The 25,529-nt window shown below is 39.7% G+C and overlaps 1 protein-coding gene across 3 annotated transcripts in view; it reads right to left on the reverse strand.

The window, feature by feature from the left end:
• Nucleotides 1-25,529, reverse strand: part of UNC5D (unc-5 netrin receptor D) — a 1,016,051-nt gene that overhangs the window by 32,728 nt on the left and 957,794 nt on the right. For all 3 annotated transcript variants that reach the window (XM_073653557.1, XM_073653558.1, XM_073653559.1), the window contains one exon: nt 11,630-11,808. In XM_073653557.1, coding sequence (XP_073509658.1) covers nt 11,630-11,808 — 179 coding nt within the window. The remainder of the gene's footprint in view (nt 1-11,629; nt 11,809-25,529) is intronic.

Consider the following 25,529-nt stretch of genomic DNA (forward strand, 5'->3'; position numbering starts at 1 on the left):
TATATCTAGTCTTACTTTTGGCAGAAAATGGCGCCCATTAACATGTGTAGAAATATACAGCCCTCATCCAGGTGGTTATTTCAGGCAAACATACTCCAAAGAAAATATTGAACTATTCTAGATAATCTACTTCTTGGTTTATTTTTCCAGACTGGAGATGGATTTTCTATAAGGGGAGATTAGGCTCTACAGTGTAGATAGCTCTACTTCATGGTTGATGGCAGAAATGGACTGTGACTCCTACTAATGAACCGAGAGCCAACATGGCGGCCAGAGTACAGCTGGTCTGTGGTCCTACATCAGGCTCTTTTTTTTGCCATCAATAATTTTTATTTTGTTTAATATCAAGTAGTATAGAGGAAAATAAAATATTATTCCATGGTAGATATGAGTACCGTATATACACAGGACAGATTACCTGCAATTCACAATAACAGTAAAACAATTATCAGTAGGATGAGAAGATCCGTCATTGACTATGAATGATATCTTCAAAAATCAGAAAAACAACTCAACTTAAATACGTCCAAATTAAAAACATTATTTAATGGCAACTTGTCATCACGGTTTCTCAATATAAAATCTAAAGCACCACATTTAACTGGTCTATTACTTCAGTCCATCAGCCTGTACATTAGCCCCCAACTCCCCCAGCTTATCCAAAAAAACACCTTTTACAAGTCTCTTGCACCATATTCTAATGAACACAGTCATGTCCAATGTGTGTCGGTGGTCTGGGGACTGTGCCTACTCTAATGGCAAAATCGGCATCCTCCTGCCATAATAGATGTGGATGATGCATCCTATGTCATCCACAGATCTTGGTAAATCTTGTTGCAGCGCCGGCCTTCACAAGTGCACTTTGTTTTGCTCTAGTAGCAGCAGTGCAAAGTTCTGTAATGGTCCGGCACCTATGAACCCAAAGTAAAGTCTGTGCCGGCACATGAACATTACAGAACTTTCCTTTGCCCTAGTAGGGCAGATCAATTGACATCTGCGCAGGGCTGAGCTTCAACTGAGCAGACACAAGATGGCTAGGGATCTGTAGATGATGTTGGATGCATTATCCAGATAGATGAAGGCAGGATGATGGCAATTCTGCAGATAGATGAGGTGCAGACCAAATACCAATGACGCACATTGAACCAGATTGTGCTGATTAGCATATAGCTCGGAAGACTTATAAAGGTACAGTTATATGAAAAAGTTTGGGCACCCCTATTAATCTTAAGCTTAATGTTTTATAAAAATTGGTGTTTTTGCAACAGCTATTTCAGTTTGATATATGTAATAACTGTTGGACACAGTAATGTTCCTGCCTTGAAATGGGGTTTATTATACTAACAGAAAATGTGCAATCTGCATTCAAACAAAATTTGACAGGTGCATAAGTATGGGCACCCTTATCATTTTCTTGTTTTAAATACTCCTACCTACTTTTTACTGACTTACTAAAGCACTTTTTTGGTTTTGTAACCTCATTGAGCTTTGAACTTCATAGCCAGGTGTATGCAATCATGAGAAAATCTACTTAAAGTGGCCACTTGCAAGTTGTTCTCCTGTTTGAATATCCTCTGAAGAGTGGCATCATGGGCTCCTCAAAACAACTGTCTGAAAACAAAGATTACTCAACATAGCTGTTCAGGGGAAGGATACAAAAAGCTGTCTCAGAGATTTAACCTGTCAGTTTCCACTGTGAGGAACATAGTAAGGAAATGGAAGAACACAGGGACAGTTCTTGTTAAGGCCAAAAGTGGCAGGCCAAGAAAAACATCAGAAAGGCAGAGAAGAAGATGGTGAGATCAGTCAAGGACAATCCTCAGACCACCTCCAGAGAGCTGCAGCATCAACGTGCTGCAGATGGTGTCACTGTACATCGGTCAACTATACAACGCACTTTGCACAAGGAGAAGCTGTATGGGAGAGTGATGCGAAAGAAGCCGTTTCTGCAAGCACGCCACAAACAGTCGGCTGAGGTATGCAAAAGCACATTTGGAGAAGCCAATTTCTTTTTGTAAGAAGGTCCTGTGGACTGATGAAACCAAGATTGAGTTGTTTGGTCATACAAAAAGGCTTTATGCATGGCGGCAAAAAAACACAGCATTCCAAGAAAAACACTTGCTACCCACAGTAAAATTTGGTGGAGGTTCCATCATGCTTTGGGGCTGTGTGGCCAATGCCGGCACCGGGAATCTTGTTAAAGTTGAGGGACGCATGGATTCCACTCAGTATAAGCAGATTCTTGACAATATTGTTCAAGAATCAGTGATAAAGTTGAAGTTACGCAGGGGATGGATCTTTCAGCAAGACAATGATCCAAAACACCGCTCCAAATCTACTCAGGCATTCATGCAGAGGTACAATTACAATGTTCTGGAATGGCCATCCCAGTCCCCAGACCTGAATATCATTGAACATCTGTGGGATCATTTGAAGAGTGCTGTCCATGCTCGGCGACCATCAAACTTAACTGAACTAGAATTGTTTTGTAAAGAGGAATGGTCAAAAATACCTTCATCCAGGATCCAGGAAATCATTAAAAGCTACAGGAAGCAACCAGAGGCTGTTATTTTTGAAAAAGGAGGATCTACTAAATATTAATGTCACTTTTCTGATGAGGTGCCCATACTTATGCACCTGTCAAATTTTGTTTGAATGCAGATTGCACATTTTCTGTTAGTGCAATAAACCTCATTTCTAGGCAGAAACATTACTGTGTCCAACAGTTATTACATATATCAAACTGAAATAGCTGTTGCAAAAACACCAATTTTTATAAAACAATAAGCTTAAGATTAATAGGGGTGCCCAAACTTTTTCATATAACTGTATATGTTTTAAGTATTTTTGGGGATACGATGGACTGTGGTAATAGACCAGTTAAATGGGTTGTCCACTACTCGGACAACCCCTTCTCAGTAACTGCGTTTCCACCTAGTGAAATGATAACACATACTCAAATCCAGTGTTGGCCATTCGAGCAGTGTCGGCACTGGCTCTCCTAGGGCTCTCGTGACATTGTTATGTCAGCAATCAGTACCCATTTCACTGTCCCCTCCTTTGGACAAATCAGACATCCAGAGGAAGTCAGGAGCACCCGCAGATCTCACTTCCTCCAGATGTCTGATTCATCTGAAGGAGGGGACAATTGCCTGTGGCTAATTTGCCACAGGCATCGCAAGACAAAACAATGTAATCGCCTACGCATTGGGTAATTGACCTCCTGTTTAGATAAGCCAATAATTGGGCAAGTGGAAATGTATCTTTAAGAGTAACTAAAGTTTTAAGAGTTTTTTTATGTGCTAGGCCTGTTAATTCTCAGCAGATCAGAGGAGGGCCATGTCATGAGACCCTCACCATTTGCTCAAAATATCTCTTAATAAGGAGACAGGAACACACACAGCGTAGTATGGATACAGTAGAAAGTCATTGGCAACTGTCTCCTGAACTACACACTTTTATGATGATTTTTAAGCAATAAGACCCATACAATCTGCTCAGAATTAAAGGCCTAAACATATAAGATATCTCCCAAAACATTAAGTTACTTTTTAAATGTTTAAAAGTGCTACTGCCTGCATAATCAGAACTATGGTTCTTGCATGTTCTGCAGTCTGATGATGGCTGATTCCAAACATCTCATCATCTTATAATTATTAAGGACATACTAGGAATTATAGATTCATGCAATACAATTGCTGCAGTAAACATGTGTTCATGTATTGATGATAATTCTGCTTCTATATTCATGTACTGATGGTGACTGTGGTGTTATACTCGTGTACTGATGATGGATCTGGTAGTGAATTGATGTACTAATGGTGGTCCTGAATTCATGTACTGTTAGTGGCTCTCCTGTTGCATTTAATTACTGATGGTGGTTCTGGTGATGTATTCATGTACTGATTGTGGTTCAGTTGTTCTATTCATGCACTTATGGTAACACTGGTGCTATATGCATGTACTGATTATGTTTCTGGTGATATATTCATGTACTGATGGTAATTCTGGTGCTAAAAGCATGTTCTGATTGTGGTTCTGGTGTTGTATTCATGTGCTGATGTTGGTTCTGGTAATGTATTCATATACCGATAGTGATTCTGATCCTGTAGTACTATACATGCAATAATCTTTTACTTATTTGACTTGATAAAGATCATTATAGGTTCAGTTTGCTGTCTGTTGCAACCATTTACAACATAAAGACTGAAAATATACCTGTCTGAACGAGGCCACATATTTCAGCCAAACAAGTTTTAACCTTCGTCCGGCTGAGTAGGTACAATTGTAACTATTCTGTTTTAAAATTGCAATAACTTTTTTTCGAAAAGCCGTAGAGGGCTGAAATTTCGTGACATCTCTGCAGTTTTGGTGCAGAATATATTGGCCAAATTTCAATAAAATATCTCCACCCCCTTCCGAGATAAGGGGTCGAGATATTTTTGCATCCATAACAAGCTGCATAGGTACAAATGTACCCTCATATATTTTGAATGAAGATAATGCAAGGAAAAAAGAATAATTTTTTTTTTAATGATAATGCTATTTTATTATTATAAACAAGTAAAAAAACTGTTCATTTACATTATAAAAGAAAATGTAAGAATCTTTTTTTATTGATTTTCTTCGCAAGTAATGCATGTTGTCTTTGCTGCCGAGTGTTCATCGCAAATGGGTTTCACACAAACCACACAAGGCTTTCTAGTCTTACGTTGTTTTTGCCTCAGGTCTCGGCAGACATAGCAACTACCAACAACAGGGGAGGGTCCACGACTACCATGAGGTATTTGAGGGCCAGCTGCTGCTTGCGATGCTACCAGAATGCATTGTCCAAGCACCATTTCTACTGCACCTCGAAGAAAATGGTTTCTCATCATCATTCGGTTTGTACTACGATCTTCAATTGCAGGCATACACAGCTGATTTGCGAGATCTTTCAGGAACTTTCTTCGTTGATCCTTTGTCCTGAAGCTTGGATTGTGTTCTCTGTAGATGGTGTAGGATGCTAACCCAGTGACGTCAATCATATTGTAGAAAAATGCCAGAGGCCAACGTAATGTTCGTTGTTTCACAGTGTACTCTCCCAACATTTTATCCATAACATCAACTCCGCCTTTTGTTTTGTTGTAGTATTTTATTATCTCTGGCTTGGCTGCTAGTGTCTCTTCAACTTCTCCCGTCATGTGCATAGATGATAGAAGCACGACTGATTTGTTCTTTGGTACATATGAACAGACTGTTGCATCATGATTGTAGGCAAAATTTGACAAGTTTACAGGCCGTTCTTTGGCAGGCTGCATGTAGCTAGGTAGGAACCTTTTGTTTTTTCTCACTGTACCAACTAGTGTCACGTTCCAGGAGTTCAATACCTTAGCTATTTACATGGTTGTAAAGAAGTTATCGGTGGTGACATTTCTTCCAGAGCCTTTATACGAGCTCACTAGGTCCAATACTGTTTGTTCACCAATGTTTACTTGTCGAGGACCATCAGCTGGTTTCCCAGTGTAGAGCTCACCTTGTAATGGGTAGGCGTTTGACGAGTCACAAGCCCAGAAAATCTTTATGCCATATTTAGCTGGTTTTGAAGGTATATACTGGGTAAATTTAGTATGGCCTCTAAATGGAAATAATTGCTCGTCGACGGTGATACAATTATATGGCTTGTAGGCTCTCTCCAGATTTCTGTTCAGCATTGTCCAGATGTCCCGTATTGGTGCAGCTTTATCTGTTTGCACACGTTCTGCACGTGTATTTTCATTGTCAAATCTGATAAATCTGAGTATCATCTTGAAGCGGTCACGAGACATGGCTGCACGTATAAGGCTATGTGCCCACGATGCAGAAATGAAGCAGAAAATTTCTGCAGCATTTCTGCATCTCCCTGGCAGAAAAAAACGCATGCAGATTGTGCATGCGTTTTTCCTGCAGAATACATGCGGATCCACATGCGGACTCACATGCGTTTCTGCATGCAGATTGACAAGCGCTTTCCAGGCGATAGCATCACTTGGAAAGTGCTTGACAACTAGGTCACACTATATAAATCCATGCAAACAGCATGGATTTATACAGTGTGAACCGTAAAAATTAAAACAAATAAAGCTATACTCACCCCCGAGGCCCCGGCGTGGCTGCAGCGCTCGTTCCCGTCTGGTTCCTGGCTGCCGGCATATCGCGAGACAGAGCGGTGAAGGGCCTGCGGTCACATGACTGTGACGTCACCGCAGGTCCTCAAGCGATGCCAGCATTCAGAGACAAGCCGCCGGACAGGTGAATATAAACTTTATTTGTTATTTTATTCTTTTTTTACAGGTACAATGGTACCCAGGTCTGGATGAGAGTCTCCTCTCCTCCAGAACTGGGTACCATCCGCACATAGAGACGCATAGAAGCCGCTTGTACAAATGTACAGTCGCGGTTTCTATGCGTCTCAATGCAAGTCAATGGCGGGAGTTCCGCTGCGCTTCCGCAAAATTAAATGACATGCTGCGGATTTTTGTACGCAGCATAGACGCTGCGGAAAATTCCGCAGCATGTGCATAGAACATGCGGAATCCCCTTGGGGACCATGGGGTGCGGATTACCTAGCGTTTCACAAGCGTTTCCGCTGCGGAAATTCCGCAGCATAAACGCTTGAAAAACGCTACGTGGGCACACAGCTTAAAAACGTTGTACCAGTTCGTTGTTGTAAGCATCACAAACTCTCTTGGCCTTTCGATTCGTTTCTCGTAATATGATGTCACACATCTCGGGAGTCATGATTGACTTGAATAGCTCTTTTGCTGTATACAGGTTGCTGATTGCTGCAGGGCCACCTCTTTGTCGTAGGACATTACGAGATTTTGTTTGTGCATTTGGCAGTGGATCACTACACCATTGAGTTTTATCCTTAGCAGTCCAAATGTCGCCTGCACTTTGAGGCACAGACCCATCCTCAACACTTTCGTCTGAGTCGTATTCTTTTTCCTGCTCTATGACCATTTCTTGTTCAATGTCTGAATCTTCTTCAGTAACATCCACTTGTGGTACATAGTTTTCATTATCAGATGCAACATATGGTTCTTCCTCATGTTCAGAATCAGATTCTTCTAGCATTTGCATTATTTCGTCTGACGTTAATCTGTAAATATGAAAAAATGAAAAATAAATAATTTTCCGAAATACTACACAATGCTACATTATTGGCTTTTCACAAAATGATACTAACCTGCAAACACGTTTTCTTGTATTATGGCGGAAACTAGATCCAGCATCACTATCACTCATGATGACTTGGTAGATGAATTTTGGCTTTATAATTTAGTTCAGTAACACGTGGCAAGTAGAATGAAACTCGATTCTAAAGTGCAGATAAAAAAGTAAATTATTTCTAGTGATAATTATTTATAAATGTCATTTATATATTATGTAAACCGTATATGGTTTCAGAATTTTCATTCCATCTTCAACTGTTTTTTTGACCAATAGGAAAATTGTAACAGAGCCACCATCCTTATTTTGTGCTGAATATAAGTAAAACATCGTAAAACAATATGTAGATACTAATTATTATCCATTTTTCGTATAAAAATCATACCTATAGTGATAAGTTTCATACAAAATATATGTAAGCCAAGTCCAGGCTCAAAGACAATTTCTGACTGTTCTATCCCCACATAAGGCGAATGAAGGTATAACTGGCTGTTAGATGCTGTGAGACTTTCCTATCTTCGTATCCAAGAAATTGAAGACTTCACAAGCCTAGAAATGTGTGTGCTCACAGCAATGAGATGAACAGCAAAATGGCTACTGAGAGGAGGGAGGCAGGAAGAGAAGTAGAAGCCACTCCCAGTTTGAATCAACTTAATTGACAGCAACATAAGTGAGCAGTAACAACACTGGCCAATAGATTTCAGCATAACATTTGTAGCTGAATGAACTTTAGTTTCTGAAACCAAGTAAAGGAGAAAGTCTTCCCACAGTGGAGGTATATATGAAGGTACAATTGTACCTCTGCAGCCTGTTAACGTTGTAAAATTATGCAGCCTGACGAAGGTTAACTAAAGTACCCATACACTTTAGATAGCTGTCGGCCAAACAATGGTTTGGCCAATTATTCAGCTGGCAGATATTTAACCCAACTGTATCTGTAACAAGTGCACTTGCTATGTTGAGCATTCCTGTGCTCTTTCTGAAAGAATTACTGCCATACATCTCTGGCAGTGACTTATCTCTAGAGAACAAAAGGATCAAAATCAGACAAACCAAAACTTTATATTCCCAACAATCATCTTTCAGGGATCCCCATATACTTTAGACTGTTGGCCAAACCCATTGATATAAGCAGGCTTGTATGACGTTAGTCTAATGCATATGGGGGCTTCCCTACTATCTGAAAAATATGAGAACTTTTAGTTTGATATACTATTAGCGAATGTGACCACTTGAAGTATCTAAAGCCTAAAGTGCTAAGCATTCTGTGCTTATAGGCTCTTGAGTTAATACAAATGCAAGGTTTACTAAACTGCAACTTAGTATATGGGTGCTGTGGTTGGCTCCAATTTCATATGGAGGTATAGGCATGCTCCATTGGATGCTATATTACCAATGCATTTTTCTAGGTAGAGAACTTTCCTAATACCTTACTGCATGGAGCTGGAGTAGAGCGCTGCCTTAGAGAAAAAATAATCTTTATGGGATTTATCCCAGGTTAGAAAGTAGGCAATTATTCATATACATAATAGCAGATTTACATACCCATAACTTAAGAATTTCAGCATCTATCAGGCCCTATATGTCAGAAACTTGCACCTTGTCCAATTCTCTTGGAATTTCAGTGCTAGAGGTCTGGATTACAATGTATCCATCATCAACACTGATCCATAGATTTGCCTGTATGAAAGAACTCTTTATTTATGTATGTATTCCAAAGCTGGGAGGCAGAATAAATCTCATTTTTTTCAGCAACGGGATGTGTTCATTAGAATCCCCCAAAGGAAAGCTTAGTAATAAAGCTCAACCATTAATATTGCCTTCATCAGGTTTGGCCTTGAGGCACGAATATATATAAATGATTTGGGAGGGGCTGGAGAATACAGAACGTCTTCATTATGATTCTTATAGATTAAAAATTTTGCCCTGAAAAATGATTTCTAATAGAAATTAGATTGTAAGCTCCTGTGGGTGGTAATGCCCTTCGGTCATACAAGTCTATATGTCTATAGACGTCTTGCTGTAATTATTCTTATTCAGGGAATGCCCTATTTTCATTGCACACAAAAGAAAATGAAAGTCTGTTCTCAATGGCCACAAGCCTAATTCTGCTATGTACCTAGAAGGAAAAGATACTTGTCAGTGGGTGATTAACTCACATTGCAGCTATGTTGTCCTATGAATACATATGCTGTATGGTTTATGATGGGGGACATATGTTCTCATCTACAGCAGTAATTATTAACGGGAAAACATCAAGAGATAGAGACCTATTGTTTAAATTAGGTTTTTATGATAAATACATTTTTTTTATAATGTTTTATTTACATTTTCCATATTACTATCTGCATTTAAAAGAAAAATAAAATTATGCAATTTCCACTGGCCGTTAGGCCTTTACACTAGGCCCATGCTTCCTACTCTGTACAGATGTCTTTTCAGCAGTCTCATTATCGGTACAGAGATGATTAGAATGAAAAGTAACATCTCTATACACAGAAGAGGATGTTAACATGTTTAACTTAAAGCCCCAGGTCCTTTCTCCAGTTTTAGCATACTGAACTGGCGACATCATTGAATTGTAGCTGCAGAGTTGAATGAAACATAGTTTTTTTTTTTTTTTTTTTCGTTGCAGAGATATAAGCTTCTGAACTTTAGATTCTAATTTTGGCACAGACCAAGGAAGTGTTAACAGAGATTCATCTCTGGGGCATGCATTTTTTCCCCTACATAATGCTGTTTTACTGATCTCACTGCTGACATCTACTGTGATTTTAAGTGGGGGAGGAGAGTAGAGCAGAGCTTTGTGTCATTACACCTCTTGCAGCTCTCTTCTCACAGCAGAGTTGACTGTGCCGTAGGGATGAAAGCTGCAAATGTGCTGCAGAGCGAGCTGTAAATCAAAGTGCAGGGATATGCTTACTGCCACCGCTCAAAGGATAGTGAGCAGTGTTGTGAAAGTTGACTGTAGCCACTATGTACATGCCCCCATGATTGAAAGCTAGCAACTCCCTGGAAGAAATAAGTAAATTTTCTCCTGGTAACTGCACTTTAAGTAAGGAGGCCGGACTATTTGTCTGCAGACTAACCCAATATCTACAAATAAATAGTTTTCTGAGGAGTCAAGCTCCCTTTAATATGTTACAGGTCATCTCAAGAGTATGTATTGAGTCGGCCTTCCCCTTCAAAAAACTAACAGATAATTGCAGTAAACTATAGGAACCCACCTACAAATATTTAACATTCTGTAATAGACAACTACTCAGAGACTTATTAAAGGAGCATCTTGCTTTGAACAATTCATAAATGTTAGAATGGTCCCTTAAAAATAAATTGATCACAAAGTGTAATCATGTTGAGGCCAACAGGGACCTGCTGTTATGTGGAGGGAAGAGTGACTTAAAGAAAATGTTACATTTTTCCTGCAAACGCCATTACTGGAGACATTAGGAGGCATTACACAGTGTCATATGAAGATAATTTCTCTAGAATGTAGGAAAGGGCAGGTTCTTCAGAGCGAGAGATGTTCTTTGCAATGGCTCATCACTGTCATCACGAGTGAGGTGCCCAAATATTAACTTCACAAGGGTATGTGAAAATGGGTTTTCTAAACTAGACAACCCCTTTAACCAGAATTTTGATTGGGTAGAATGCTGAATAATAACAATAATAAAAATAAAATTCTACCTGCCGGGTTGAAAATTCTGCTAATCTGCCATGTGCCGAAAGTATACCATACCTTCAAGGCTACGTTCCCACAATGAGCTTTTGCTGCATTTTTGATGTTACAGAATTTCTTTTATTTAAATTAGGCTACTTGCATTTTTGTGTGTGCTTTTTAGCATGTTTTTTTTTGCTGTTTTTTAGGCTGCAATTTTTGTCTCTTGTTGGTGTGTCATATTTAAATAAAGCTGCTACGTTTTTGAAACTTTCCGGTATCTAGCCTTGACAAAAGTTTACTGACATATTCTGGTGCAGATTACATGCGTTTTTGACACTTTTCCGCTGTGGAAACGCACTTAAAACGCATGTGTGTTTTTTGCCTTCGGAATTTCCTCACCTAATGCACGTCTATGGGAAAATTCTGCACAAAAAACTCAGCAAACCAGCGAAAGAAATTGACATGGTGCAGATTTGAAACATGCACCGCAGGTAAGTTTACTCCTCATTAAGAAAAAGCACGGTGGGAATGAGATTTCTATAAATCTCTTCCACTTTAATGGAATTGTATGACGCTGCAGTTTTAATGCAGCAAAAATACGCAGCCTCAAAACCGCACCAACAGCTCATCTGGTAACATAGTCTCAGATGTCCTATACAAAAAGAGCTGAGAAATGCACCTTCCACTGGGTATCAGGTAAGAATATTTTATAAAAACAGAGTGCCATGTACTGAGGCTCCAGTTAAGACGTGCAGGGTGCAATCCAAATTCGCTCACCTGTTGATAGAAAGTTTCTGTGCTAACAGCTGCCAGTCCTTTCCTTTGGAGTTAGGCGTGTCGAACGTTGCACATATCCGCTGCCTGATGGAGTGTGGGATCTTGAAGGCTTTCGGACCAGTGTGTGCCAGGAAATTGCTGTCCTCTGGTGCAAAGAAAGCTATGGTTTCACGCTCGTTCTGCATGGAAATAGAGAAAAGAATCTAATTAGAGCAGCCAATTAGGAATTAATGATACTATAATGCTCATGTAAAACATGCCAGCGTAAAAGATGTCAATGTGACACCCGGTGTGGAGAGATCCCAGTACGCCCAGCATGGGGGGTTTGTTGCCATGCCTGGTGCCTCGCTCTCCAATGCAGTGAAAATAGGCACACTTCTGTGGGTGTGCGGGGGTTAATACTGGTTTTGTACTGTTCCCTCTCTAGTTGTGGCGGCTGGTGGCGTTCCCTGTGGTGTTAATGTAGTGGAGGGAGACAGGAGAGTCAGGAGGCAGTTACTTGAACAGCAGCCAAAAAAGGTTCACAACCATTGATGGTATAACATGTTCAGATGACAAAGTTCCAAGGATGCAAGGAAACAGCACATTTGAGGTGTGATAAGCAGCGAGTGCAGTCAGAGCTTATCCTGTTGTCCAAGCTCACACAATGGAGTTTTTCTCCTTCCCACTGGGGTGGCATTCCCCAGCGAACGCCAACATCCCTGCTCCCTCTAACCGTCATGGTGTTGTAAGATTCTTGGATTCCCATTTTTCGTATCGGCGACTATACTCCAAACCCGTACTCCTGCGTCCACAGCATACTCTTTACTTTAGACCACGGCCCCACTATCAGTATTTGGTCAGTATTTTTTCTCAGGAGTGGGAGCCAAAACCAGGAGTGGGTGATAAATGTAGAATTGGTGACTTGTTTCTATTATACCTTTTCTCTGATTGTTCCTCACCAGGTTTTGGCTCCCACTCCTGAGAAAAAATACTGACCGAATACTGATAGTGGGGCCGTGGCTTATCAACTATGGTTGCTGCTGTTTTATTGCACCCACCAAGCTATTCTCCAAGCAATTGGCTCAGTGGGGAGTTGAACTATTTACTACACAAACTAATGCAATTAATGCTAACTCACAGTGATTATAATACAAACTCCTACAGGAGATCATGCAAAACTTCAGTATTATAAATAACAGAATACAAAATTATAGTAATAACCAACTCTGGGGTATTACATCAACACCTGTGGAAATAAATGAAAGAATTATGTATGCAATTGTTTTAATTGTTAAGAACATTAATGCGCAGGATAATATAAACATGAAAAATGCGATCAGTAAACAGAGTGTAAAATATTCGAATACAGCAAATTACGATTACATATAAAACCGCAGAAGATTGGAGTAGACAAGATAAGGTATAGAATAAATTCAGTGAGAGAGGTTTATTAGGAAAGCAGTCATCCACACCAACCAATCAATTAGATAACAGCTCTAATTTTTGAAAAAAAAAAAAATTTCAGACACATAGTGGGTGTAAGAAATGGTGACTGAAAAACTATACGCCAATAGATTTGGGGAGAATAAAGTGGACTATATCAGACGATTGGTAAATCTTATAAATTTGTATGACTGTATCCCCATACCTTATCTACTAGTACAGTAAATTATTTTTGTTCATGCTGGTAGAACAGAGCTTTATGCAATAACATTTTTCAATGTCACCACATCCCATTAGGCAAGCAATGCCCTTTTCAGCTCCTCTATGCACCTTCGTCACACCCCTCCAAAAGAAAAACCTTCCAGATTCGCAGCTTTCCTGGATGTTTTGGAAGGATTCTGTGTGCTTCTATGAGATTTGCCAAATCTTCTGGGATTCTGGGAGATCTCCCCTTTTCCTTTTGGGAGACTACTAAACTTGGCATGTATAATTTTACTGTTAATGTATTTTAAAAGTGTTGTCCACTACTTGGACAAGCCCTTCTGAATCTCTGTTTCCCCCCCCAGTAAAGTAATAACACATATACTCACCTCTGATGCCGGCGCCATTTCAGTGGTGTCGGCACTCACTCTCCCAGGGATCACATTGTTATGACGCATGATCTCTGTGGCCATTCAACGCTGGCTTCACGCTCCCCTCCTAAGGACGTAACTGACATCTGGAGGAAGTGAGAGCTGCGGCTGCTCTAATATTTTTGACTCAATTGTTTTATGTGGCTCTCTTTATCTTCTTTTAGAATTTATGTGAAAATCCAATGTAATTGTAGGTCAAATTGATGCAGAAATATCAAAAATTCTGAAGGCTTCACAAACTTTCAAGCATCACTGCATATTGTAGTATCTCTAATGCTGAACTCACTACTTTGGGAAGCTCGAGTGTCTTCTTTCCTCTCTGTGTTCTTAGAAACTTAAAAACATGACAAACTGATATATATTGTATAGTGTATCAGAAAAAAATGCATACATATAATTTGTTAAAACCCAAATACTCCTCTCTGTGTATCCCACTTGTCCCACTCTACCCCTCTAGCTCTCTTCTTTAATGGCACATTACAAATTAGATGCTGTACATATATATATTCATATCATTATCACAAAAAATACATGGCACCTGAATAATGCCACTGATTCTGTAGCAGCGAAACAAAAGACAAATCACCATAGTCATTAAACAGAAAAGCTGTTTTACTTGCACTTATTTGCCAGCAGTCTTTTCCTGAGAACATCCTGCATCTCGGGAAGGGAAAGTGATGGTTCTTATGCAAACTACACCACAAAATGTTCTTTTGAGGGGTATTCCTGAGGCCACGTTCACACATTCAGTATTTGGTCAGTATTTTACATCAGTATTTGTAAGCCAAAATCAGGAATGGAACAATCAGAGGAAAAGTATAATAGAAACACGTCACCACTTCTGTATTTATCACCCACTCCTGCTTACAAATACTGATGTAAAATACTAACCAAATACTGAATGTGTGAACATGACCTAAGGCAGAGTTCAAATATCCCAGTTTGAGCTGTTGGGCACATTCTCACGTTCAGTATTTGGTCAGTATTTTACATCAGTAATTGTGAGCCAAAACCAGGAGAGGAACAATCAGAAGAAAAGTATAATAGAAACACGTCACCGCTTCTTTATTATTCACCCACTCCTGATTTTTGCTTACAAATACTGATGCAAAATACTGACCAAATACTGACAGTGTGAACGAGGCCTTAATATTTTATTAGTATGTTCAGCAAAAAACACCAATGCAAAAGCATTAAATATAGCTGAAATATCCTCTACATTTCATAGTGTTCACATGTTCTGTTTTTTATTTCTCCATGGTGAAAATACTGATGTATTATTTGGCTTCCTATAAAAGTGGACCTGTAAGAAAAAGACATTGGCAGGCAAACAAGGGCGATAAGACAATTCAGATGATAGATTCTGCTGAATATGGTGGATCTGTATAAATAACAGATAAAATATCCAGTACTGGTGGCATTTGCATGTACGGGAGGTTTATGGTACGAGGGCCTTGTCCCATGACTGGCGGCAGATTCATTTCTAGTGATGTAGCGTTTCGCCAGTTCAGCTGTGAGCGCACAGGACTGATGCGGTGAGGGTGCAGAACACGACATATCAGATTAAATAGAATCTGCAGGGGAATGGAAGGTTTTGTAATCTGCACATCTAAGATAAAACATTTCAGTACCCTAGGGGACTGTAAAGCAAGCAAGCTGTTCTCTTTGGCAGAAGAATTCAGTCGTCTCTATCCTGTTTCCCCATCACCTCCTGAGACAAGGAACCAGGCATTCAGCATTAACAAATCTGTTTGAAATGAAGGACTGAATTTTTACCTCCAGGATCTCACTTAGAAAAATAAATCTTGCTATGATTCAGATACAGTTTATCCCTGCCAGTGTTTCTGCAAGAACAGGACATGAGGGTGCAATTGTGCAGTATGCCTTTGGGTGGTGAAACACAAAACTCCTTTTTGCGGCATAAGCCTTTACAATTCAGTCTCATTTTAAAGCGGTAATGTCTCTTCATTAAAACAAATTAAAATATATAATTTGCATAAGAAAACATGACTGACAAATAAATTACTTTTGCAAGAAGGTGACTATGGTAGACATACAGTATAACAATGTTACTACAGATACAGGATATTCTAGATGTAAGTAGGATTCCAAAATTCGTAAGGCCAAGGTCACATGACCATTTAAAAAATCATTCAGAGTTTCATCCAGAAAAGTTGGACATTTTTTTTCTTACTTGCCATCCGTGTGCTGTGTGTATACAATCCGTATTTTACTCAGCAGCTATTAATCATTTATAGGACCATTTACAGCTTCCTATGCTACAGAATTGTTTAATTGTTTTGGAGATTATACTGTGGCTCCCTATGGCATGCGATTTTTTTTTCTCACACCCATAGACTTGAATGGGCGAGTCTCATCCAATTTACGGAGGAAACGAGTGCATGCTGGGATTTTTTTCACACACTGATTCGGTCAGTGAATAAGATCATTAACATAGTAGCATGTTAAACTTAGTATAAATAAATCAGAGGTTATATAATAGCATAATGAACAAGCGAGTATTAGAGGACTCAGGTGGACAACTCATCATGGAATATCTATACAGTGCATTGTGAAAGTATTTGGCCCCCTTCAACATTTCTACCTTTTGCCACATTTCTGGCTTCAAATATAAAGATATAAAATTAAAAAATTTTTGGGAAGAATCAACAACAAGTGGGACACAATCGTGAAGTGGAGTGAAATTTATTGGATATTTTAAACTTTTTTAACAAATTAAAATCTGAAAAGTGGGGCGTGCAATATTATTCGGCCCCCTTGAGTTAATACTTTGTAGCGCCACCTTTTGCTGCGATTATAGTTGCAAGTCGCTTGGGGTATGTCTCTATCAGTTTTGCACATTGAGAGACTGAAATTCTTGCCCATTCTTCCTTGCAAAACAGCTCAAGCTCATTGAAGTTGGATGGAGGGCGTTTGTGAACAGCAGTTTTCAGCTCTTTCCACAGATTCTTGATTGGATTCAGGTCTGGACTTTGACTTGGCCATTCAAACACCTGGATACGTTTATTTTTGAAGCATTCCATTGTAGATTTTGCTTTATGTTTGGGATCATTGTCTTGTTGGAAGATAAATCTCCGTCCCAGTCTCAGGTCTTTTGCAGACTCCAACAGGTTTTCTTCCAGAATGGTCCTGTATTTGGCTCTGTCCATCTTCCCATCAATTTTAACCATCTTCCCTGTCCCTGCTGAAGAAAAGCAGGCCCAAACCATGATGCTGCCACCACCATGTTTGACAGTGGGGATGGTGTTTTGAGGGTGATGAGCTGTGTTGCTTTTACGCCAAACATATCGTTTTGCATTGTGGCCAAAAAGTTTGATTTTGGTTTCATCTGACCAGAGCACCTTATTCCACATGTTTGTTGTGTCTCCCAGGTGGCTTGTGGCAAACTTCAAACGAGACTTTTTATGGATATCTTTGAGAAATGGCTTTCTTCTTGCCATTCTTCCATAAAGGCCAGATTTGTGCAGTGCACGACTGATTGTTGTCCTATGGACAGACTCTCCCACCTCAGCTGTAGATCTCTGCAGTTCATCCAGAGTGATCATGGGCCTTTTAGCTGCATCTCTGATCAGTCTTCTCCTTGTTCGAGATGAAAGTTTAGAGGGACGGCAGGGTCTTGGTAGATTTGCAGTGGTCTGATACTCCTTCCATTTCAATATGATCGCTTGCACAGTGCTCCTTGATATGTTTAAAAATTGGGAAATCTTTTTGTATCCAAATCCGGCTTTAAACTTCGCCACAACAGTATCTCGGACCTGCCTGGTGTGTTCCTTGGTCTTCATGATTCTCACTGCACTTGAAACAGAACCCTGAGACTATCACAGAGCAGGTGCTTTTATACGGAGACTTGATTACACACAGGTGGATTCTATTTATCATTACCAGCCATTTAGGACAACATTGGATCATTCAGAGATCCTCACTGAACTTCTGGAGTGAGTTTGCAGCACTGAAAGTAAAGGGGCCGAATAATATTTCACGCTCCACTTTTCAGTTTTTAATTTTTAAAAAAAATTTAAAATATCCAATAAATTTCGTTCCACTTCACGATTGTGTCCCACTTGTTGTTGATTCTTCCCCAAAAATTAGAATTTTATATCTTTATGTTTGAAGCCAGAAATGTGGCAAAAGGTAAAAAAGTTCAAGGTGGCCAAATACTTTCACAATACACTGTATATAAAGCAATAGTCCAAAGTAGTATCCAAAAGAAGAAAATGTATTCATGGATATAATACACATATACAGGGCAGGGGAAATGGGATAAACATCCACGTGTGAAGACAAACTGTGGGAAAAAGGGGATGTGCAAAATAGGAGTAATAATAATAGTATGTACCTATGTATTAAATATCACATACACTATCATATATACAATCATAGCAGATATAAAGGAAAACTATGTCGTGCAAAAAGATCCTGCCATTACACCAATAGCATTTCCAAGAAATCTATGACAAGTTATCACACTATAGCTATGCTAATGTGCCAAACAAGAAACATTAAGAAATATCTTGGATGCCAATGATGCAGGAGCTACAATCATTTGCCCGACGCACGTTTCGGACTAACCTTCATCAGGGAGCATGATGCAGTAATAATGGCAGGATCTTTTTGCATGACAGAGTATTCCTTTATATCTGATATGATTACATATATGATAGTGTTTGTGATATTTGATACATAGATACATACTATTATTATTCCTTCTGTTTTGCACGTCAATTTTTTTTTCAAAGTTTGTCTTCACACGTGGATGTTTGTCTCATTCCCCATGCTCTGTGTATGTATATTTTATCCATGAATAAATTTTGCACTTATGGATACTACTTTGGACTATTGCTTGTTGTTTTTCTGTCTTCGTATAAGTGAATGGGGTCACATTGCATCCCCTAAAGTTCAGTGACTGCAACAAGCAATTTGTACAAAATCCAACCTGGTCTGATTTTTTGCAACCTGCTAGTCGAGGTATCCAGGGGTGGCAATGTGACCCCAGTCACTTGTATTGTACTGTAATATAGCTGCAACACATAGTGATCTTTGGCCATGCAACCTGTGTCGTGGCCAAAGTCACCATGTAGGCCTAGCTTTAATTCATGATTTCTTTTACCAAGAAATTAAAAGTTTTTCTCTATGATTCTCTAGTGCCAAACCTGTCCATGAGTGTCTGGCATTGCATCTCAGTAACACGTGGTTTGGAGTGGTGCTGATTTTGGAAGAAAGCAACCATGTGTCTTAATCCACTCTTGCCAACTCTCCTGGAAAGGAGGGGACCTCCCAGACCCCCCAAGAGTTGGAATCTCTTACAGGCCCTACTGATACCTCCAGCAATTCGGAAAGCTTTCTTGAAAGGCAGAGAATGGGGTATGGAGGGACATGTGAAAATCTTTGACATCTTTCTACAGCTCACACTACTTCATTGTGCATCTGCCGGAAAAGAACCTTCTAATTTTATCAAGTAGATTCTAATCCTTTTAATGGTGTTGATGACATCATTGCTTGTAGAAAGTGAAGCCTCCAGCACTATAAATGACATCATCTCATCCACTTATACATCATCCTATCTCTCTTTGTCTGCAGACATCATCCTTTACTATTCTATACTTTCCATTTTGTTCTTGTCATAGCAGGTTTATTGCTATTGATAATCTTCTGATTGACTCCCATTGACAAAAGAAATGATTTACATCTGCCATAAATGAAGCTTATAGCACAATGTGCTCATACTGTATGTGTAGGAAATATTTAGGCTGTGTGCACACTTTCCATTTTTGCTTTTTTACTGCATTTTTTGTTGCATTTTTTAGGCTGTGTGCACACATTGCGTTTTTACTGCATTTTTTTTTCAGTGCAGATTTGTCACAAAACCTGAAAGGTTTCCTGATGCCAGCAAAGTGAATGAGAATCCTGAAGTCTCAAGCACAAGTTGCTTATTTGTGACATAAAAATTCGGTAAAGATTTAAATTTGCAGCATGTCAATTCTTTCAGCATTTTTGCTGCAGATTTCACCCATACTAATAAGTAGGGAAAAATGTGCACCAAAAATCGCAAGTAAAAATTGAAGCAAAAACTCAATTTTTTGCCACTGCATTTTTCCTGCCAAGAGATGCAGAAATGGTGCAGAAATATGTGCACCAAATACTTAATGGGTGCACATACCCTTGCAATGTTCCAATAGCAGACTGAGCTAGTAATCTGGGATTTAGGATCACTATAATCTCACTCTTTGTTATTAAGTTTTTTTCATATTATTGAAAGTAACCTATTCACTCAAGTTCTTGTTCCTCAGTGGATTAGCAAAGGACATTAAAGAAACAATTGAAAGACAATGAATCACTTCATTATTTTTTCTTATATGTTTATCTCTTCTAATTGTAATTTTTGTTTTTGCATCAAATTACAGAGGAAGCCATAATGCCTGATCTGAAGTTCTAAGCTAGGAACAGTATTACCCAAGATACGCATCATCAAGTCCCTTTTTATAAGAAACCTTAATTATTTTTATAAATTCTTAATATGTTATCACGACAAGTTTTCAAAACCTTTGATACACAGTAATTTATATCACAACCACTAAGTGGCCACATATTGACACCAAGTGCAAAAATATCTCAGAGTATTACAAAACCAGATTTTGGAATCTCGGACTACGTGGAAAATTGAGAAAGAACATGTCTACATGTTAATATATGTAGGTCTTCTCAACTCCTACTTACACTAGATACCAGGGTAAAAGATAAGTATTGGTTTTGTTGTCACAAGAGTGAGCATAGCTGTCACGGGTTTACCATGACAGAGAGGGGCCAGAAGACAGCGCTGTCTGATTTCTTCTACTCCTGCACTGATTAGAAGCACTTCACCTTCACATTAAACTGTGCAGGTTTCTTCTGGCAGTGCAGGAGTTAATCTGTTTTAGTTGAGAGTTCCTGGAAACTTACCTGCCTTTGCTCTCAGCTGTTCAGAGTTTAACCACTCCCTTCTCCTATATATACTGGACTCTTGCAAGCTGTAATTGCCAGAGCTAGCTTCATGCTGCAAGGTTTCAGGAGTTGGTGGAGTTTTGTTGTTTGAGGAGGCGGTTGTTGGATTTATCTAAATACTGTTGCTTGGTTTTGGTTGTGTGAAAATCATCTCCTTCTCCTATTTTGGCTTTTTCCCTTCCTTCTCTTTCTGGTGTTTCCCTCTGTTGTTTGTGTGTGCATATTTGTATTATTGATAGTTTTCTTTATTCCTGTATGTATTACCTTATTAGTCTGGTGGGTGTATTGCCATTCACTACTACTTTCCTCTTAACTAGGTGGGGGGAGGGAACCGACTGATTCAGGAGCTTAGCATGGTATGTGACCCTGGCGTCTTCACCATTAGAAGTAATCCGGGGAACAAGAATAGCTAAGACGTCCCTAGCATTAGAGACAGGTAAGGAGCCCCTGGCCCTGGGATACCAAACAACAGAGTCGTGACAATAGCTTGGTCAATAAATGAACTAAAATTGCTCTAAGATTACAATATAAGTTTAAAGGTAACCCGACAGCTGATACATGCTGCCCAAACTGTGTGCACCATGTATCACGCATTGGCTGTATTATCCGTGGCAGATATGTTTGACTCTGAAATGCTGCAGCGTTTCAGATAGAAACATACTTTAATAGCTGCCAGGGACCTAGACCGTACTATAGGCTAGTCAGACTGGCAGGTCCCCGGCAGCTTCTCCCCACCCGCTTACAGTGACTGACACGACACTGCCTGTATGTAAGTATAGGCTTTAAAAGTATGTTTTTTTCTGAAATACCACAGCATTTCAGAGTCAAACATATCTGGCTGGGATAATACAGCCCATGCCTGATACACGATGCCCACAGTTTGGGCAGCTTGTACCAGCTGTCGGGTTCCCTTTAAGGCTTTTCAACCCATGTCACTTAGATTTAGAAACACATAATTTATTATTATTATATATTATTTGAAATGTTTTTTTCCCCTCATTTCATTGCCCTAATAATTACAAGCGATGAGTGAGATGCAGGACCTGAGACGGTCACCGATCACTCTTACACCACCCATTCCCTTCCTCATAGGCTTTGTAGAATTTTCTTGATTTTTTACACTTGCTGGGTGCACTCTCAGGCAGGAGTTGCTTGCACCTGTCTCCTGAGTTGTGCACCTCTCAGGTAGGAGGTGGAGGTGTGCTTGTGAGATCATGTGGGTTCAAGGTCCCTGATCCCTTTGTTCTTCTTGTAATTGTAAGAGCAATAAAAAAAAAACATTTCAAAGGTTTAGATATTTGTGAAATAAAATTTAAAAGGTTTTATTTTATAAAGTATTGCACTCTGTTTATTTCCTGTTGCTAGTTACAACTAATCTGGAGCTAATACGTACAGAATCTGAAGAAATATTTAGCCTCTATTCTTCAATTCATCAACTTTTAAGTCAAAATGGCGGTGTACTTCTGTGAAAATCATAAATGCCCTTGACTTCTATGGGGCACATAGAGTTCCTAACTAGTGATGAGTGAGTATGTTCTGTTAATGCTTTCGGCGAGCATGCTCGGGTGCTCGCCGAGTGTCCTCAGCGTGCTCGGCCGTTATGTTTTAGTCAATTTGTGCACATGATTTGCAACTGTTTGACAGCTTTAATACATGTGAGGAATGCCTAAGAAAAAGGCATTCCTCACATGTATTAAAGCTGTCAAACTATCGCAAATCATGCACACGGCCTGATTCAAACATAACACCCGAGCACGCTGAAGATACATGGGAAACACCCGAGCATGCTCATAAATCTCGAGTAACGAGCATGCTCGCTCATCACTATTCCAAACAATTGTTATGAAGGAATTGATTGATTAACTGTTGTCTTTTTCTGTGCTCACATTTAAAGAAGATTTGCTTTCTCTCTTGACAAGTCTGGCTTGGTATCTACATATATTCCCTAACTCAAAATTGTGCTGTTCTTCTGTTATTCCTAGGAAATGTTTCTGAGTAAACATCTAGGCTGTTCCATTCTTCTTGTCAAAGGGGTGTGCCCCTGCACAATATGATTTTGTCAGCACTGATTGGACAGTGTGATTGGACCCTAATTGGCAGAGGGGTAACTAATGTGGATGCAGAGGTTGCAATCACTTCCAAGGCCTCCAGCCTAGGGAGCCTAAAAGTTCAGCTGCTCCCTGTCTACAGAGCAGCAATCTCTCTTCCTGTTGACAGGGCGGGACTACTGGTGTCATGTTGATTGACAGCTGGCTTCCCCCAATTCGTCAGGGGAGAGCCAGCTGTCAATCAGTATGACACCCATAGTCCCGCCCTGTCAACAGGAAGACAAACTGCCGCTCTGTTGACATGACGTCAGCGGAAGTCTGTGAATGCTCTATGATGGCGGAGAACAGCGCCAGGCACAACAGGCAGATAGGGTGCAACCACCTGCCTGTTAGTGCATAGGCACATTTTTATGATTTTTAAAGTCCAGGATAGACTCTTTAAGTTATGTCAAGTGCTATCATATAGTTGTTAAGTTATTGATAGATTTTAAGATGGAATAACAGAGGAAAGAAACAGCCCAGACTTTTAAAAAAATTAATTATTTCACATGGAATACAAGTATTTACTAAAAAAATGTGTCTGGAAAGTTGACAACTTTCCATTAAAAGGAGAAAATGCCTTCTTAAAAAGCAGAAAAAATGTCTATGGTCTTTCTAAAGTTCTGTCCAGGTAATAAAGATTTGCAGAACTCTTTTGCCATTAGTTGAGACTCCCAAGAGATGACGGGAGATAAATATGCACAAGGCAAATGGCAGCTAATGTCATTTTATAGAAAGAATTGGGCAGGAATTGATAAATGGGAATCTATAGGGCTGATATGGAAGGGGAGTCCTGCTAACAAGAGGTAACATTGTATCTGGAGTCACTGCAATGAATCACACCATGACAAAGACCTATGTCATATACTGCATTTATCGGTATTATTAATCCTCAGCTGAGCCTATTCATTCTGGGATGTAAAATGGTCTCTAGGTAGCAGTCGCACTCCACATGTACCAGTCTTCTGAGTTCTGGGATGTAACTGGCAGATGGGACTTTGCTCTAATGTGAAAGAAAATGACAGTTAATAATGCTGATATCTTGACTGGAGACAGCTCACATCAATTTCAGGTCCCGGCTCCATCTCTCGCCTTCTATCTGGCTTGTGCGTTAAATGCCACTTTGATGAATATGAATTTGGGTGAAGTTAAAATTGCAGATTCACTTTCCCTTATGATTCTGAATGCTACCTGCTATGTTTTTCACATGCTGATATGTATTCTGCTAATGGAGGTGTGAATGCATGCAACCAGGTAGAAATTAGAATTTACATGTTGTCCTTACCATAGTCACAAGATCTGTGGAATGTTAAACAGTATGACTGATCTTTTTATCTTAATATATATAATTTTTTTATTTAATTTTAATTGTAAAATCAACATTTAGTGGCAAAATTGACAATAGAAGTAAATGCTCCCTAGTCATGGCAGAGATGTCACTAAAGGGGGTGCAACATTAATTTACCAATAGTGGTTCTGGTGCTGCATTCATGTACTGACGGTGGTTCTGTGTATATTGTAGCTGTGGGCCCACCATACTTTGTATAGGGAAGCAGTAGGGCATTATATTGTGTTTAAGGGAGCTATGGGCCCAGCATATAGAGAAGCTGTATATTGGGGGACCCAGTGGACATTATTAAATGTCAAGTGGACACTATTGAAGCATTATTGTTATAGGGGCACTCAGAGTATTGTAACCATCAAAGGGGCGAAATGTGGACACTTTTCTAGGGCACTTGCACAGTGCATTAATCTTTTCAAGGTAGCAATTTTACCATGTAGAAGGCACAAAGGAGGCATTATTACTTTCCAAGTGGCACAGTGGTGGCATTACTATGTGGGGCAGTTAGAGGAGCTGTTTTTGTACCACACAGCAGGTGCAGTAATAGGGTCACATACGGCAGCAGCGGCTCAGCATCGGGGCATCAGAAGGATGAGAAGTTTGTTCAGATTGGGGATAGATAGGGACGAGTCTGAAAATGTGAGAAGTCAAATGTGTTTTCGTTGTAATCTATGCAGACGAGTCCTGGCTGGAGAAGTCGTCATGTTGGTCTGGGCCAGATGGATAAGACGGGAAAATTAATGATTCCACCAGAAAGAACATCAGCTGTAAGTTACTATATATACCTGTACTGTGATTACTTGTATGTTCTGCAGCACTGGTATCTACCACTACATGATCACCATATGGTGATAATATCAGTGTTGGTCTTTGTGTAGAGATTCATTTTCAGAGCGTTCATCTCCTGAGGAACCTTTACACCCATGATCAGGGTTCACCACCATAGTTGTACCCACGGTTATCTGGTTAGGGGCCCATTCAGATGTTTTCCCCCCCTGAGCTGAACCCCTAGCTACGCGTTTGAGTGTGATGTTGTGTTGTGCAAACAAAAGAGAAGTCACGGGTGGCATTAGGTTAGAAGTGATTCTCAGGGCTCCCATTCAGAGGCTACAGATTACCTATGTGGCTGATGGACCAGGTCCTGTGAATTGACTCGCACCAACTCTATCAGTAACCTATCTGTTTGAATGGGAGTCTTTAGCTACTACAGAAAAAATGTATTGCTGCCCGGGGCAGATTCAGAATTTGTGTCCTACGTTTTCCAGTGATCTACAATCTTGTTAAAGCTTGATACAAATGTTATGGAAATCCAGGCATACAATTAAAATAAAAACAGAATTAGCATGTGATTTGTTAGTCATGCATAGAAAAGAGAGCCTGTAGTTAAAAGTTATCCACACATACAATTAACAGTT

Source organism: Phyllobates terribilis, unplaced genomic scaffold (genome assembly GCF_046119375.1).
Source record: "Phyllobates terribilis strain yellow unplaced genomic scaffold, ASM4611937v1 Scaffold_11__3_contigs__length_659146591, whole genome shotgun sequence".
NCBI classification, from domain to species: Eukaryota; Metazoa; Chordata; class Amphibia; order Anura; family Dendrobatidae; genus Phyllobates; species Phyllobates terribilis.